The following is an 18,248-nucleotide window of genomic DNA, read 5'->3' on the forward strand; positions in this document are numbered from 1 at the left end:
ATAATGAAAAACATGAATTTTAAGATAAATATAATTATACTATAAGTCATTTGAAAAACTAAAACAAAAAGCTAATCTTTTTAATTCAAGAAAAAAAAACAACAAAAAAATATTGAAAGTTGAAACAAATTCAATTATCAGAATAAAAAATTAACTCACATTATTAATTATCGGAATAGAAAATTCAACACTATACTCATAAACATACAAAAAGAATGAAGTTTAAAATGATTAGGCTAAATTTTTATTTTATTTTTTCTTTAATAATTGATTCATAATTTTATTTTTTTTGTGACTTTAGTATTTTTTCTTTAAAAATTTACAATTTTAACCTAATAGACTAATACTCAATTTGCATATGTTTATTTCTTTTATTTTTATATTTAATTAATTAAATTATTTTTATTGTACTTTTAGTTAATATGTTAGCTAAAAATACTTGTCAAACATATATTAAATGTATGTTTCATTTTCGAGTGAATGGCAACATAAAGGAAAAGGGTATTAAAAAAACAAAACAGCAGCAGCAATTAACTAAATGTCAAAGAGGGAAACTAAAGTTTTATATTCTTTTTTCAGCAGCAGCAACAATTACATTCAATAAAATTCACTCCCAAACCCTAAACCTCACAGCACACAGAGATTCGCTTTTGGTCAGTTTCTCCGCCATCGCAGTAGCACTCGCTTTTGGTCAGTTTCTCCGCCATTGCAGTAGCACTCATAGCTTCGCTAGGTCAGTTTTTTTTCTCCGTTACCGATTTCGCTGCACACACACCTTATTCTTTCTTTCCATGTTTTGTGTTCGATTGGATGTGCCCTTTGCAAAAAGGTTTCGATTCTCCTTTGCAAAAAGGGTATTAACGGTGGTATTGTCCATTTGATTACTGTGAAGGGGGCAAAACCAATCGTAGTCTTTGAAGTCCAAGGGGGCAAAACCAAGGAAATTTCAGATTGGTGACTGTGACAGCACTTGGCTTAATTGGTAATTTCCTCAGCCAGCCTCATTTTTTGTAGTTTAAAATCTTGGGCTTTATTCAATTAATTGCAAAGTAGAAACATCATATATATGGATTAAAATTGTGCCTACTTTGAAACTGCCTGGACAACGTGTACTTCCAACTCAATGTAATATCTGGCCTTCATCCAAATGTTTCGTCAACATTATTGAGGAAATTTAGAACATATCATTACAATTATAAACCTTGTATGGTGTGAGTCATGAAATTAATTTTATGATTTTTATATAAGCTTTATACGTGTATAATTGAAGTGTGTGTAAAATCCTTTATTTGTTATGATGATGTATTGAGATTGAAATTATGAGGTGCATGTAATTAAAGCCCTTCATATGTTAGATTTTTTTTATTCCCACTGGTAATAAAGGAGAATTGATAATTTTAGTAGTATTTTTATTACTACCACATTTGATTAATTAATACGTGTGATTTAGAATATTACGTGTGTACTTTTATTACGTGTGATGAGTAGTAATTTTATTACGTTAGAATATTTTGGAATACTTGCTTTGGAATTTGTATAGTACTACTACCACATGAGATTAATTAATAGCCATGATTTTTATATGTCTGCCCTTTGTAATTAATAATCGTTCTGCTAATAGCCACAATTTAAATGATTTTTTTATTTTATCTTTAGTGTTTAATTTTACAAATACTTCTTTATTTTGATCTCAATATGTTTAATTATGAATTTAGTCCCTAAATTATTTTGAATGGTTCAGTTTGGTTCCAAAATTTTAAAAGATTCAATTTGATCATCAAGTACTAAAAAATAAATTATTTTGATTCTCAAATTTTTATGAACTTGAGGATCAAATTGAACCATTTAAAATTATTTAGGGACTAAATTAATTCATTTTTAAGGACTTGAATATCCAATTGAACCTTTTAAAAATTTTGGGACCAAATTGAACATTCTAAAAATTTTGGGACAAAATTAAAAAATTTAAAATAATTTGGTGACCATTTTGATAATTAAGTCATCCTAATAATATATTGTATATAATATATATTTGATAGTTGATAATAAAAGTTAAAATATAATAATAATATTAGTTATGTCCCAAATAACTAACATTTAATAATTTTGTACTTGGGAAGAAAAGAAAAATAGTGTACCTGGCAAATATGCCTTGAAGAAATTGTGTGAATTCCAACTCCTTATTTTAAGGCTGTAACCCAAAGAGTATTGGGCTGAAATTGAAGCGCAATATGTGATTGCGAAAGTCTAGTTCCTTGGGCTGTTACATATGATGCTGGATTGATTTTATATTTGGGTATAGAGCTTTCAGAAGGAAGTACCCGTATCCTCTTTGGTGTGAAACAACAGAAGCTAGTCCTGAATGAGAAAATGCTTGTTCAATTTGAGGTTTCTTATCTTATTATTAATTTATTACTACTGATAAAAATTGTCCAAGAAATCCTTTTCGGGTCTTGAGTTCAGTAAGCTCTGTAAATCTTTTTAAATTATTTCTTTAACTGCGAATCATTTATAAGAAAAATATGTACCAAAAGTTGTTTTATTTGTAGATCTATCAAAGGGCTGGATTCAAGGGATGCTATATAGATTTGGTCAACGTCGATCCTGCTACCGGCAAGGCCGACGGTCCCCACAAGAAGAAATTAAGAACATATTTGGGGATTGTCGCTCGTGATAAGGTCGACGTCACATATGACACCTGGAAGGAAGTCCCTACTACTCAGAAGGATTTGATATGGGAGGATATTCAGGTATTTGAGTTTTCTTCGTTGATTTTCTTTAATAGTCTAAATTTGTTATTTACTTACAATAAAACTTAATTTATTGTTTGTCAGGCGGAATTTGAAATCCCTGAAGCTTCTGACGGTAGGACAAAGAAGAAAATGCTTCAGATTGTCGGCGAGCGCTGGAGGCAGTTTAAATTTGACTTGACTAGGAAATGGGCACTTGCAGCCGACAAGGACGGTGTGGACGACATTGTCTGTGAAAAATATGGCATTAGCAAGGAAAAATGGACCCAATTTTGTCAGACCCGCAGAGACCCCTCATGGGAGGTATGTACTTTGTCATTTTAGTTGTTTTCCACAACAAAATCACTTATAATTTATTGTAATAATCATTTTCATTAATGTTAAACTTTTGCAGGATGTGAGGAAAAAGGCACAGGCCTCCCAGAAGCAAAACACTGCCCCTCACGTACTGTCTCGTGGGGGTTATGAATATTTAGATGAAAAGCTCATGGCTGAGAAGACAAAGAGAAGACTGGAAGAAGCTGCCCAGTCTGGAAGCACTGGGAGCATCATTGACCCTCCATCTCCCATCAGACGCCACGTGAAATGAAAGATGGCCCGCACGAAGAAAACTGGACAGATGACGTCTGAGGCAGCAAATGAAATAGCTGACAGGATTGTAAATAATTTTTAATTAATAATTGTAATTATCTTTGTGTATTTTGTGAATTCCTTGGACAAATATGTGTTCGGTACAGGATTCTTTGGACGAGCAGGCGTCACAGGGATCGTTCGTCCCCCATGGACGTCAGGATATCCTGACTACTGTCATTGGGCGACCAGAGCACCCTAGTCGTGTTCGTGTTGTTGGAGCCGGTGTCACCATAAAGCAATACTTTGGATCGGCTTCACGAACATCCCGCAGTTCTTCCTCCATGCCTCTTGAAGACCTAGAATAGCTTACCCAACAAATCAGAGACCAACTGGAGGAGTCAATCACAGAAAAAGTGACTCGAATGATGATGACATCCTTCAGCCAGATGCAGTCTCAGTTTCAGTCTCAGATGCAATCACAGGGACTTGCACTACCTCCAGAGCCAGAGGTTGGTCCCTCAGGTCCTCGTGTCAGCACAAAGGACAGTTGTGTTGCTCCCTCAGGGAACGATTTAGGGACGTGTGACTCAGACAAATGCGGGCTATACATTGAAGAAAATCCTTCCCGCCTGGTTGCCCTAGGAAGACTTTATGAGGGATCCACAACAGTTCACAACATCCCTTTGTTGCATGGCCAAGTCAAGGTTGGTGTTGAGGAGGTTAAAGATGTAGAGGCTCTCGTTCCTGTACCCACTGTCGAGGTTACCTTAGTGGGGCAGGCACTTAACACCTTCCTTGTTTGGCCAACACATCTTGTGAAGCGTTTATCAGAACAAGTATTTTACTCTGATTATATGTTTATTTTTTTTAATTAATTTGTTCACTGTAATCAAAACTTGCTAATTAACTATGTTTGATCAATAGGCAGCTGTGTCTCCAACAAAACGTCCAGAAAGCCTGGATGAAGAAGTCGATGATCCCCTGTACCTGATGACATTGACCATCCCACAACTATTTTTGAAGCCTCTCCAGGTTATGTGGGATGCTACCATATTCGGGGTGTTTAATCAAAACTTCCCGTTGTATATAAAGCACGAAGATCTCTCTAAAATTGCACACGGTGGTCAATGTCTCAGCATATCTGTTATACAGTTGTGGATTCTGTAAGTCATTTTAGATTACTGTTAATTACCAAAGTAATTGTTTTAAATTCATACATAATTAACTTTGGCTTAACAACACAGCCATCTGATTGAGACAAGTGTGCGAGCGGGGAATTCTAATGTGTATGGATTCCTCGAGCCACAGTCCATTCAGAGATCTGGGCAATCACAATTTGAATCCAAAAGTTACATCAATAGTTGGATACAGAGTTCAAAACGAGATGTTTACCTTGGAGCCTACCTGAATGGGTAAGTCAAACATAACAATTGAATTTAAATAATCTATACTACTGCAATAATCCATATTCGTCTCTACTGCAGTGGACACTGGCAAATGGTCGTCATTCTACCTAAGGAAAACCTAGTTGTCTGGTTTTGTTCATTACATAACAGGCCAGACAACTACCTTAAGAGAATAATTAACAGGTCAATATTGTTTTCAATACATTTTCATTGGCTTAACTCAACAACATCAATATTTTAATGTTCCTCATATTCAACACTAGTGCTTTGAAAGGACTTGATGATACTCCACAACCTAAATCCAAGGTTGTTGCTAGGTGGATTGTTGTTAAGGTATGTGATTTAAATAAAAGTTCTACTTATATATATTTTATGTGTGTGTACACTAATTGTAGTTAACGTTTAATTAATATCCAAATTTCATTATATATTTAGTGTAATAGACAAAAAGGAATCACTGAATGTGACTACTACGTGATGCACTGGATGCCCATGATAATCTTAGGAACTTTCAGGAATAATTGGAAGACGGTAATTGTTTATTTCAAACAAAGTTGGTTTTCTTATAATTGTTATTACATTATTAATTTATTTTTTTATTTGATCATGCAGTATTTTAATGAAGTTAGACCATTAGAAGCAGAGAGATTCAAGGCGCTTCGCATCTAATGGGCACAGTATTATCTAAAAGTTAGAAATCAAACATAGGATGTTAGGCAACTATGTAACTTTAGGTTACTTAATTAGTTTACATATTACATTTTTTACAATTGTTGTTTCATCTTAACATTGAATAACCTTTGTTGATAGCTAGTTTTTTTGCTAAAACCTATTTGTAAGCAGAATGCAAATGATATATGTTGTGTGCTATGTGGTCTGATTTTAAATTTACAGGTTAAATTTTGGTTTTTTTGTAAAAACAGAGACATTATTTAAAAAAAATTCCTGAAAACAACATCGTTTTTTTTATTATAAAAAACTGATGTTAACTGTCAATAATAACACATTCATTAACATCGATTTTTTAAAAAAATCGATGTTAACGTTAACATCGGTTTTTTGATAAAACCGATGTTAATTGTCAATAATAACACATTCGTTAACGTCGGTTTTTTTTACAGAAAACCGATGTTAACTAACATTAACATCGGTTTGTTGAAAAAACTGATGTTAACTGTCAATAGTAGCACATTTGTTAACATCGGTTTTTTGAAAAAACCGATGTTAATTGTCAATAATAACACATTCATTAACATCAATTTTTTTACAGAAAACCGATGTTAACTAACGTTAACATCGGTTTGTTGAAAAAATCGATGTTAACTATCAATAGTAGCACATTTGTTAACATCGTTTTTTTTTACAGAAAACCGATGTTAACGTTAGTTAGCATCGGTTGTTTGAAAAAACCGATGTTAACTGTCAATAGTAGCACATTCGTTAACATCGGTTGTTTGAAAAAACCGATGTTAACTGTCAATAGTAACACATTCGTTAACATCGGTTTTTTACAAACAACCGAAGTTAACTGTCAACATTAACAAATTCGTTAACATCGGTTTTTACAGAAAATCGATGTTAACTAACATTAACATCGGTTTTCTGTAAAAAAACCAATGTTAACTGTCAATAGTAACACATTGGTTAACATCAGTTTTTTTTACAGAAAACCGATGTTAACTGTCAACATTAACACATTCGTTAACATCAGTTTTTTTAAAAACCGATGTTAACTTTCAACATTAATATACATTTTTTGGGTGTCATTCATATTAGCAACATCGGTTATTTATATAATCGATGTTGGTAATTTTACGTTAACATCGGTTTTTAAAAAACCGATGTTAACGATAATACTATCAACGTCGGTATTTTCAACATCGGTTCAAAAACCGATGTTGAAAGTCATAAATAACCGATGTAGAAAGCATATTTTCTAATAGTGATGGTACACTTCTCAATTTTCTTCTAGGATCATCTTAGACCTTAAGTACCTAGACATAGACTTCTTTAATGATGAGACATTTGACTGTTATCAAGTGTTTTAAAACTTTGGATTAGTTGATTTTATGTCCTTAAAATTGCCTTATTATCCTGAATAGTTAGAGTCTTTTACAGTAATTTAAAAATTCAGGATGGTACAATTCGCTCTGAGGTGCATGGTATTTCTATGATCATTGATCAATCTCTGTTCTTTTTATTAACTAAATTACCCAGTCAAGGTGCACCTTTTGAGGGCACCATTGTTGATGACTGGAAGTTTGACTATTCTAGTCATGATGCTCGCCGTATGGTATGTAATGACCAAGCTGATATGACCGGTAGATTGCTAGCCGAATCATTAACCTTTGATTGTTGCATCATGCACTATATCATAGTTAGAATTTTGCTTCTCTGTTCTTCTAATCTGGCTCAAGTCTCTAAGGAGGACTTGATTTTGATGTGGGCTTTCCTTACCGGTCGTCAGAACGACTGGGCTCACTTTCTTAGGTATCGAATGAATAAGGCATTAGGGGCCAATGCACCTCTTCCGTATCCTCAATTGGTCACCCTTTTTCTCAGTCATTTTCAAATTCCTCTTGATGATGAACCTTTTGTTCAAGTCAAGCGATCTTTTGCCATTGGTGCTGGTGCAGTAACTTCATTTGGTTACCGTAAGGATCGTGACGGACAGTGGCTAAAAAAGGACACTCAACCTCCATAAGACGAACGTACTCCCTCTCCTCCGCCTCAATGAGATGATTCCTCAGCCCTTATGAATGAAGTTCTTTCGGAATTACGGGGCGTCCACACCTATGTTGGCGAACACTTTGATTCCTTGGATGGTCGCATTGAAGGAATAGATACCCGCATTACCCAGCTTGAAGAGGATGTGAGTTATCTTCGTCGGTGCTTCGACCTTCCACCACCTTCCTAGTTTTAGATTATTATTATCTTTTATTTTAAGCCGTGTATTTGGCTATGCTTTTTACGTTATCATTTTCTGAACTTTAGTTATATTTCGGTATTTGGCACTTAATATTTTATGACTGGATTATATTTGGTTTTTGACTTATGAATGATTATGTGAACTTTAGTTATATTTGATTATTATTCTTCCACCTTGTGTTGCTTACCACGTACTTTGGCTTTTTGATGTTGCCAAAGGGTGAGAGAAATGGGGTGGTTTAGAAGCTTAGAAATCAAGAGATCATTAATTCCAAAACATAGGGGGAGTATGGAATAAGTGAACGTAACGTTATTTCGTGCATATATTCTATCTTGTATCTTGATTTCAGGAATTTAATTGTCATCATAAAAAAGGGGGAGATTGTAGAAGCAAAGACTTTGACTTTGATGTTTTGATGATGCCATATGATCATGCGCTTCTCAAGTTTAATTCAAGATGCATCATCAAGAAGATCTCTAGTGATTTAGGAAGTGAATTCCAAGTTGAAACAACAAGAGGTTTGGCCAAAGAATATGAGTTAAAATGTTTTTTTCAAGAAATTTACTCTCTGGTAATCGATTACTAGAGGATGTAATCGATTACCAGTGGCCAAAATGATTTGAAACTATTTATAACAATCATTAGAAATTTGAATTCAAATTTTACAATGTGTAATCGATTACCAGCAGTTATTGAACATTTTGATTCAATTTTTAAAGCTTGCAATCGATTACACAAATCTTGTAATTGATTACTAGAGGAGAATTTCAGAAAATAATTTCCAAGAGTCACATCTGTTCAAATGATTTTTTAATGGCCATCAAGGGTCTATTTATATGTGACTTGTAACACGAATTTGCTCAGATTTTTTCAGAACAAAAAAGGTCTTATCCTCTCAAAAGCAAAATTATCTTATCCTCTAAAAAATTCCTTGACCAATACACTTGCAATTCAATAAGGAATTATTTTGAGTGCTCCATTGTTCAATCTATCTCTTTCAAGAGAGATTTCTTCTTCTCTTCATCTTATTTATGAAAAGGGATTAAGAGATCGAGGGTCTCTTGTTGTAAAGCAATCTGAACACAAAGGAAGGGTTGTCCTTGTGTGGTTCAGAACTTGTAAAGGGCTTTTGCAAGATATTGGAACTCTCAAGCAGGTTGTTTGGGGACAGGACGTAGGCACAAGGGTGTGGCCGAACCAGTATAAATTTGAGTTTACATTTTCTCTTCCCTTAAACTCATTTATTTATTATTGCTTATTGCTTCTGTTCAGTAAGTTTAATTTACATAATTATTTAGTAATTCATTTTGAAAGGAGTCTTGGGTTTTGGGTTAAAATCAAAATAGAATTTTTATTTAAGAAAAATTTTGTGATATCTTAATTCAACCCCCTCTTCTTAAGATATCTGAGGCCACTTGTTTAACACAAAACACACTTTTATAAATGAACTTAAGGCTTTAGCATATCCGACGATGGTGTTTGGTTTGCTTGCAGAGCAGGAAATGTTAAGGACAAGAAGAAGGTTCATTTTGTGTGTGAGAAGGAGAACTAAGGTGGTTTGTTCTCTTTTGTAAACATTTTATTATTATTTTTTTTAAATAATAAAAAATAGGTGATGTGACCGCGTCCGGATAGTAGGCCGTGTCCAATTGCACATTTCTGGTGACCCAACCGTGTCTAGCGAACTCAGACGTGAGTCGTGTCTGAATCCATATCCAGTGCGATTCCAACGTGGGACACGCCCCTGCGCGGCTGCATCCGTGCTTCTAAGGTTGTATACTGCTCTGGTCTCTTAACTGTAAATTAGCTGCTTCTGAATACTGCATTGTTCATTTGTGTTTCTTGTAGTTTTTGCATTGAAGATTGAAAGTATCATTTCAGAATTTTTATTGGAGCATGTGAGTGATAAAGCATTTAATACAGAAATTTGACATTAACAACTTTTTTGTTTATTTGGTAATGTGGTGGATAGAGTACTTATGTTTTGTTATGGTGGTGCCATTTTGCACGAGGTTTCTAGATTTTTCTTGAGTGAAGCTTATTCAAATTCTTTGCCTATATCCCTAAAAACTCAAAACATTAACCCCATTTTCAGAGTTTTTAATCCCACATTATACAATTGTTTTACAACAGAGATATTGGAGGGATTTGATGTACAGAGAACAAGTGGCTTAGGTGATACTCTAAGGAAGTATGGTTATCTTACCCAAGAAATTTCTCAATATTACAAATCAGAAATTTTTTAAGACAATGTTAAACGCTCTGGGACATGTCCTTCCTTTGATGAATTTATTAAAAGGTGTCAAGACCTTAAAAAAATGACAGTTAGTGATGTATTTAACATGCAGCTTATGCAGGTATTAACAATTTAAAAATTAAATTTTAACTGTTTTTGTATTGGTTGTTTAGTTTGTCTGACTAAATTGATTCCAGTGACCTTGAGTATCTTTTCAATTTGCCAGTTACATCACATCTACATCACCTTCAGGTGTAATTTAGCTTTCATACACTACTTACAAGGCAATTTTCAGAAATCACAGCACAGCTTAAATTGCACACTTAATTTTTATTTTGAATTCAATAGTACTTTGATGCATTCTCATTCCTTTTTTGCTGGATCCTTAAATTCACTGTGATGCTTTAGTGAAATATGACCAGAACTGGCTGGATTACAGTGATATTTTGGTCTTGTGCAATTTCACTGAACTTGCTTTAATGAATTGTGATTTTTTGTAAAATTGGATGAGTAATTCTAATATCTAACTTTTTCATCCTATATGTCATTATTAAATGTTTTTTATTTAAACATTTTGAAATTTGCAAATGCAGGTCCCACAGGTTACGGAGGAGGTTGCCATTACTGTACCGTGTTGGATTTGTTCCCCACGCTTATCTCTTTTGCCCGTGCTTACTCGCTACTCGTGAGTCCCAATTTCTTTCTCCCTAACAGGAAGTCAATTGTCTAGACATGAAAATTTGATTTGGATTGGATGAGTACTTGCTAGGATTCTTTGAGTATGGATTTGGATACTATAGTGCATTGTGCTCTATACCCACATAAGTTACATTTTATAACTAGAATTTGAAAGATCATTGGGTAACTTTTGAATTGAATTAAATATAGAACTTTTAATTGATACTTTGTTTTGTTGATTTTTTAGTTTATTTTAGTAAGTGAATAGCTTTCTTGTTTTACTAGTTTCTACAAAAAAATGGCATAAGGGGAGAGAATATTCCATTTAAACTAAACACAGGCAATGAATTTGATGCCAAGTATTTCAGTACTCATTCAGTATGGATATGAGATTAAAGTTGCAATTTCCTGAATTATGGATCTGTATTCAGGTCTATTTCTTAACAGTGTTATCAATGATAGATGGTGAAAGGGTGAAATTCTGCCATATAAGCTTGCCATGTGCCTTATGGGCCCCATGATGGGCCTCCCTTCACAAATTGCCTATAGCGGTTGGCGAAAATTGCCATGTTTGGAATAATAGTTTTTAGAATCTTGAGAGATTGCATTAGTATTTAAGAGCCAGTCTATTTCTTGCGGTTCGTTCAGTTCTTTTATGGATACTTTGTCACTAACTTTTTCTCCCTCACCCCTCTAATTTTACCCACTCTAATCGTTTGATTTGGTAGGATGGTGATGGTAATGCCCAAGAGGAGATGGTTAGAAGACAGAGTAACAATGTGATCAATGCAGTTACCATAGGAACATTTTTCAATTCGTTTGGGGCAGGCATTTTTCAATTCGTTTGGATTTTTGGTTGCCAATCCACAAATCAAGGTGAATACCATATTTTTTGTACTTTTGTAACTCATTATTGGATGTGTTTGTAAAGTTATTGGGCATTATATTCGAGGCTTAGTTTGGCAACAGTTTGTATAAAATGTGAAGGAAAATCCTACATACACACAACCATATATATAGGGCATAAGGCATTGAGTTTTTTTTGTTTCTTATATATAACTAATCTTTTTTTATACGGCAGCAAGCAATCTTCATTTCCCAACTGATCTTGCACTTGCTTTAAACCTAAAACTTAACAAGATTAATATTCTTTTAATGAATGTTTTTTAACATAAAATCTTGTTATCCTCTAAATAAGATATCAACGTACTGTCCTGCATAACAGAATTAAAAGTAAAAAATTATCCTTCCACTTTGCATGTCTCACTCTGTTTTCTCACCCCGGTTGCAACTCTTCCTCATTTTAATTTACATGGGGAATTTCTTTTACTCTTTTATGCACTAGAAGACGATAATCCAAACCAACTCGTCATTTTCAAAGTGGATCCTGTTTTGCTCTTTCACTTGCAGTCACACTACAATGGGAATGGTGCGGGAGGGTGATGTTTTCAAATAGTTAAGTAAACATACTATTAAGATAAATTAAAAAGAGTATTATGCTAAATTTGGTGTTAATAGATTTGTGCGGTTCATCATTCATCAAACGATATACAAGAAAAGTTATCCTATAACTTGTGTTATTGTGTTGTTTTCTTCTTCTTGTACTGCATTGTGTATCAAACATGTTAAAGATGCCACATTGCATTTAGAACAGGAAGTCAAAGGATCGAAACTTGCACCTGCCCGTAATCCTATGATGTTAACGTACCAAAATTATATCAAATGTTTTTGGGAATTTCATGACCCGTCCAATTGGATTTCAAATTAAATTTGATGCATTTGGTTGAATTTTAAAAATTAAATTTGATGTATTTTAAGGATGTGATATCCTAAACCCTATATTTGAGTTGATCACTACTAAAAAAAAGCTTTCTACATCGCCCTATTAACATCGGTTATAGCTAAAACCGATGTTAACGAAAGAGCGCTGACATTTTTGTAATTAAATGGAGTTACTTAACATCGGTTTTAGCAAAACCGATGTTAACTACTTCATGTTAACATCGGTTATTTAAAAAACCGATGTTAGCATGATGTTAAGATGAATATGGTAACATCGATTTGGGCAAAACCGATGTTAACTTCATAGAGTTAACATCGGTTTTGAGGAAGTCGATGTTAAGGGGTTGATTTTAACATCGGTTTGTTAAAAAACCGACGTAATGTATTTGATGTTAACATCGGTTAACTATATTCAGTTAACATCGGTTATCCTTAAAAAACTGATGTTGTTATGTTTATAAGTTAATAAAAATTGAGATTTCACAAGCCGCGCGCGCTCGAAAACCTTGCCCTCCCTCTTCTCTTTGTCATCCTCCTGCCTGAAATCGCTCTTCTCTTTCTCCTCCCGCCTGAAATCTGCCGGAAACCACTCCCTCGACACCCACATTGTCGTCGCTCGAACCCCACAGAACCCACATTGTCCTCTCTCGAAGAAAACCCTACATACACTGTTGCTACTAGGGTGCTGAAACACTCGTGGGTGCTCAAAGCTCAAAGCTCAAAGCTTTCTCCGCGAGATACGTAGGTCAAATTCGTGTATGCTAAGTTTCCTTGGGTGTTCATGTTTTATTGATGATAATAATAATACGTCTTCAGTTGCAGTATTGCTGACTGAGGTACGAGGAAAGCTTAAAGTTTCGTGCCATTTTGTTAGATCTCACTGCCATTGTCACTATTTGGGTTCGAGGTAAGCTTGGTCTCTTTTTCATTTGTAGTTTACTTAGGAAACATGTAGAAGTTTGTCTCTATTAAATCTATAGACTGCTTGGAGCACCAATAGAGATAACTAGTGATAAGGATCCTGCTTGGTTCACTATCTCATTATTTTGGAGTTTGGGGCACTTGTTTGGTATGTCACAAATTTTCCAAATGCCTTCCATATAAATTTGTTTGATATATAACTTTTTTGGCATGTGTTTTATCTTCTATTAAAAATATGAAATACGAATGGTGATTATGCCTACTGCATGGTGAGCCTGTAGCTAGTGATGTTCATAGTAGTATTATTTGCATACTTCTTTGGAATGTTTAATGACTAAGGTCTATGTTTAGTTGCGGTGGTAAGAGTTGCTAGATTTTTTTGTGGTTTTGCTTATTTTTATCATTAGCAAATTGTCTTTAAGATGTTGGCCTCTGGAATTTGATTGCTGGTCATTAATAATCTGTAGGCTGACTTAGTGGAATATATACCACTGGGATCAGCTTTCCAGACCATAATATCCTGCATATGAGGCTGGATTTGTATATCAGTAATTGCTTCCATAAATGCCACAACTATATGTTGCTCATAATCAAATAGATTCCTTCTCCACTTTAAGCCCCAACACCAATTGCCTTGAGAGATGCTTCCCATGTTCGAGATGGTACTATTCTGCTGACCACTAATCAAGAACAACTAATTATATTGTTGTTCAAGTTTACAATCATCCCCCAACCATTTATCTTTCCAGAATTTAATTTTTTTCCCCTCACCTACCTTCCATACCATCTGCTGATGAATAAGACTGAACTCAGGCTGCTGATATAGCTTTAGGAGGTCCTTCCACCATTGAGAATGCCAAGCTTTGTCCCTTCCATTACTAAGATCTGACCAGTCTCCATATTTTGACATTAGTATTCTGGCCCACAACTGGATTGAATTTAGAAATATCCTTGACCCCAAGGCCCCCATCCTCCTTGGGGAGACATATGACATCCCACTTCACCCAAGGGATTTTCTTATGCCCTTGATCACCCCCCCACAGAAAGTTCCTTTGCAAGGACACAAGTTTGAGAGCTATTCTTCGTGGGAGCTTGAAAAAAGATAAAATATATATGGGTAGGGCAGTCAAGAAAGAATTAATCAGAGTAACCTTCCCAGCCATAGATAACATTTTCTGATTCCATTTAGATAGCTTAGCGTCATATTTGTTGATCAGAGGTTCCCACACCAAGCTGCTGGTAGACTTTGCCCCAATGGGAATGCCCAGATAATGGAAAGGAGTCTCCATATGTCTGCAGTTCAGAAATTGTGCTGCTTCATGAATCCAATTAGCCCCAGCTCCAAAAATCCCAAATTGGCTTTTTGCAATATTAATCTTCAATCCAGATGCCAATTCAAAACCCCTCAGCATAGGCTTCAAAACAATGACATTGTCCCATGAAGCATGCCCCACAAATACTGTATCATCTGCATATTGCAGAATATTTACAGGCTCACTTTGCTTCCCTACCATGAAACTTCTATACAGGTTCTTGGCTGTTGCTACCCGCATCATTCCTGTCAAACCTTCAGCCACTATATTAAAGAGCAAGGGGGCTAAAGGATCCCCTTGTCTCAAACCTCTAGTGGGAACAAATTCCTTTGTAGGGCTGCCATTTACTAGGATTGATATTGTGGCAGATTGCAAACAAGCCTTGATCCATTTTCTCCATGTAAGGTTGAAGCCCATCCAATCCAGCATGTAATCCAGGAAAGACCATGAAACAGAATCTTACGCCTTCTCGAAGTCCACCTTGAATACCAAAGTTGGCTTCTTACACCTTTTAGCTTCCTCAACAACCTCATTGAGAATCAAAGTTCCATGAAGGATATGTCTATCCTTTATGAAAGTTGATTGTCTTTCATCAATAAGGCCAAGCACCACTATCCTCAGTCTATTAGCCAATAATTTGGCTATTATTTTATACATGCATCCTATAAGGGATATGGGTCTATAGTCATTGAGTGATTGAGGGTGATTTGATTTAGGAATTAGGGCCAGAAAAGATGCATTGCTGCCTTTAGGAAAGCTACCATGCACATGGAATTCATCCACAAATCTCCTAAATTCTGGTTTTAACACCCCCAAAAATTCCTTGATAAAGTTAAAATTAAATCCATCGGGCCTAGGGGATTTGTCTCCTCCACAACTCCACATAGCTTCTTTAAGTTCTTGGTCAGAAAAAGGGGCAGTCATCTCCTTCCTTTGCCTGTGAGTAATCATATTGAAGTGAACCCCATCCAAAGTAGGTATGGAGAAGTTTTCCTCAGTGAATCTTTTGGCAAAAAATTTAACAGCTTCATCCTTGACCATATTAGGTTGCTGGACCCATATCCCTTCAATGAAGATTCCATGGATGGTGTTATGATGTCTTCCGAAATTAATGGTTTTGTGGAAGTAAGTTGTGTTACTGTCACCTTCCTTGAACCACTTAGCCCTAGATTTCTGTCTCAATAGGGATTCATAAGCATTTGAAGCCATCCGCAGATCATGTTGTATGGACTTCTTGGACATAAGCTCAGCCTCAGTCAAAATTCTATCACAGGCAATAGTGTCAATGTCAATTAGCTGCTGTCTCAGCTACTGAATTTTCTTCATTTTGACATCCCCAAACTCTCTACTCCACTGTTTTAAGCTGGATTTTAAATTCCTCAGCTTATTTTTAAGCACAATTCCCCCCCCAACCAACCTGCTGATCTCTGTTCCATGTTTCCTTCACCATTCTTTGATAATCTTTGTGTTTGAGCCACCAATCCAGCACCCTAAAGGGCTTAGGGCCCTAGTCCACCATATATGTTTTCAAGATAATTGGGCAGTGGTCTGAAAAGTCCCTTTGGATTACATGTTGTGAGGAATCAGGCCAATGAGATAGCCACTGTTCAGAGACCAGACACCTGTCTAGTCTGCTCTTCACAGATCCATTGGGTCTAAACCAAGTAAATCTGCTACCAAAAGATTTGATCTCCTGCAGTTCCATGTCAGAAATCCAATTGTTGAAGTCAGAGATGTTCGAGGTGCCTGCCAATTACATCCCATTGCTTTTTTATTTTTGGAGGGGGTGTGGCCCAAGTAGCTTGGAGGTTCATTAAGTAATAATACTGATGGCTGGCCCAATTTAGGCCCATATTGTAAAGCCATATTCTGATGTTCAAAGCTTTTTAACATCTCATGAATTGAAAAAATAGAAAACAAAAAGGGAAAAGAAAACCAGGCATTCAAATGGATATTCTATTACGCAATCAAATAGAAATGCCTTAAGTTGGTTTCTCACTTTAGATTCCTCACATCCCACAAAGACATTACAATCTGTCCACATATTCTCTTGCCATGGTTTTCAATTCATCAAACAGAAAGAAAGAAATGAGAAGTTGTGATGAGTACATAGCGAACTATAAGTTCACCTTTTACTAAAGAATACCATGTACTTGTCACTTAAAGCCGCATAGGTTAATTTTTTTTAAAGGGGTCTTCTTATGGGGACCCTGCAAAGTATTTCAAATTTTGGAAACTACTCTGCTGCCCAACCTATTCCTCCTATAGACCATATTTGTTGTAAGCCACTATCATACTCCCATAGAGATTTCCAATCCCTCTGCAAATACTAGGGAATAGGAATGCAAGGTTGGAATCTCAAGGAACTCTACAACATATCACATTCATATGCACCAGTCCAGAAATAACAGCATGTTTCTGTAAGGCCTCAGTTTACTAAGGCAAAACTCATTCACTGCCCGGCAAAACTAACAAACAGTCTATGCCACAACTTCCACACAAACAAATTCAACCACAATTAAGTTTCAGTTCTTGGCACTTATTCTAACTAAAAGGAATGATTCTTGTTATTTTTTACCTATGCTCCACCTGATGAGTGGAATTAAAAATGGAACAATAGTGAAATACAACAATCCAATCAATAGAATTAAAATACATAACTAGCTAAGCAGGCTAAAATTCAATTTAGTGAAATATTCTCTGAAAAAATGTACAGGCAATTTCAACATTCTTATTAATAAATCTACTCACAATTTCTTCATATTCGGTTTGTTCGATCTTCATATTATAACTTTCTAGAAATTTAGAAAACCCTAGATCCTGAAGATTTCAAAAAGAAAGCTAAGTTAGATATGTGTACAAGAAACATTGAATGGGAAAAAAAACCAGAACCAAATACTTCGTTTGTTATAAGCAAAGAAGATGAAAAATGAAAAACAACATAATGCACCACTGCATAAAATTCAGCACCTAAACATACAAGTCAAAATTCATTGAAAATAACTATACTAATATGGTTTGTTTAAAATAATATAATATGGTTTGACCTATATTTTTTAAAAAAGAATTTTCTAATAACTATACTAATATCACGATTAAGCGGTTGAAGTTAGTTACTAGGAGTTATTAGAAGTTAGGTTAATAGTTACTTAGTTATGTTACTTGAAGTTATTGAAGTTAGATACTAGGAGTTACTAGAATTTGGTTACTCAAGTTGGTTATTCTCTATATTTGTATAAATAAATCACCTTTGTAATACTTTGATGAATGAATTCGAAAACTATCGTTCATTTCTTTCATTCTTGATATGGTATCAGAGCCAGGTTGCGATCCTGGGACCTATGGGTTATGGGCCCACCACACTTCCGCTCGTACCTCTTTCTTCCTATTGAAGTTATTTCTTTTTTTTCTCTCATGACCATGGCTGCCATTGATGATTCTAATCCTTTCATTCTTCATTCTTCCGACCATCCTGGCATTGCCTTAGTTTCTCATCCTCTTACCGGTGACAACTACAATTCTTGGAAGAAAGCAATGCGCATGGCTCTTCATGGGAAGAACAAATATGGGTTTGTCGATGGTTCAATTCCTGAACCTGCTTTGGGTCACTCCACTCATGCTTTGTGGCATTGTAACGATAGTATCGTTTCTTCCTGGCTC

General features: G+C 35.2%; 1 protein-coding gene, 1 non-coding gene and 1 pseudogene across 2 annotated transcripts; all 3 read left to right on the forward strand.

Annotated features, from left to right (window-relative positions):
* The first annotated feature begins 521 nt into the window (after positions 1-521).
* On the forward strand, positions 522-5,616 carry LOC102661438 (uncharacterized). Its single transcript, XM_014774672.3, has 12 exons — positions 522-733; positions 893-982; positions 2,550-2,750; positions 2,835-3,053; positions 3,145-3,408; positions 3,488-4,159; positions 4,248-4,486; positions 4,568-4,735; positions 4,808-4,912; positions 4,993-5,062; positions 5,165-5,260; positions 5,342-5,616. Exons 6-12 carry the CDS (start codon positions 3,746-3,748, stop codon positions 5,396-5,398), a joined length of 1,149 nt encoding a protein of 382 aa, XP_014630158.2. The 5' UTR covers positions 522-733; positions 893-982; positions 2,550-2,750; positions 2,835-3,053; positions 3,145-3,408; positions 3,488-3,745; the 3' UTR covers positions 5,399-5,616.
* Positions 5,617-6,324: 708 nt separating this feature from the next.
* MIR10193E (microRNA MIR10193e) lies at positions 6,325-6,403 on the forward strand. Its single transcript, NR_161686.1, has one exon. It is a non-coding gene; the product is annotated as a microRNA MIR10193e (primary transcript).
* A 10,276-nt stretch (positions 6,404-16,679) lies between these two features.
* LOC113001526 (uncharacterized) lies at positions 16,680-16,790 on the forward strand (annotated as a pseudogene).
* Positions 16,791-18,248: the final 1,458 nt, after the last annotated feature.

The sequence above is a fragment of the Glycine max genome, chromosome 4, assembly GCF_000004515.6.
Source record: "Glycine max cultivar Williams 82 chromosome 4, Glycine_max_v4.0, whole genome shotgun sequence".
Taxonomy (NCBI): Eukaryota; Viridiplantae; Streptophyta; class Magnoliopsida; order Fabales; family Fabaceae; genus Glycine; species Glycine max.

Excerpts from the sequence above, each read along its gene's own strand:
- LOC102661438 (XM_014774672.3), top strand. The coding sequence starts at position 3,746 with ATGATGATGACATCCTTCAGCCAGATGCAGTCTCAGTTTCAGTCTCAG. Across the intron at positions 4,487-4,567 it reads GTTATACAGTTGTGGATTCT|CCATCTGATTGAGACAAGTG; the intron begins GTAAGTCATTTT and ends TTAACAACACAG. Across the intron at positions 4,913-4,992 it reads CTTAAGAGAATAATTAACAG|TGCTTTGAAAGGACTTGATG; the intron begins GTCAATATTGTT and ends ATTCAACACTAG.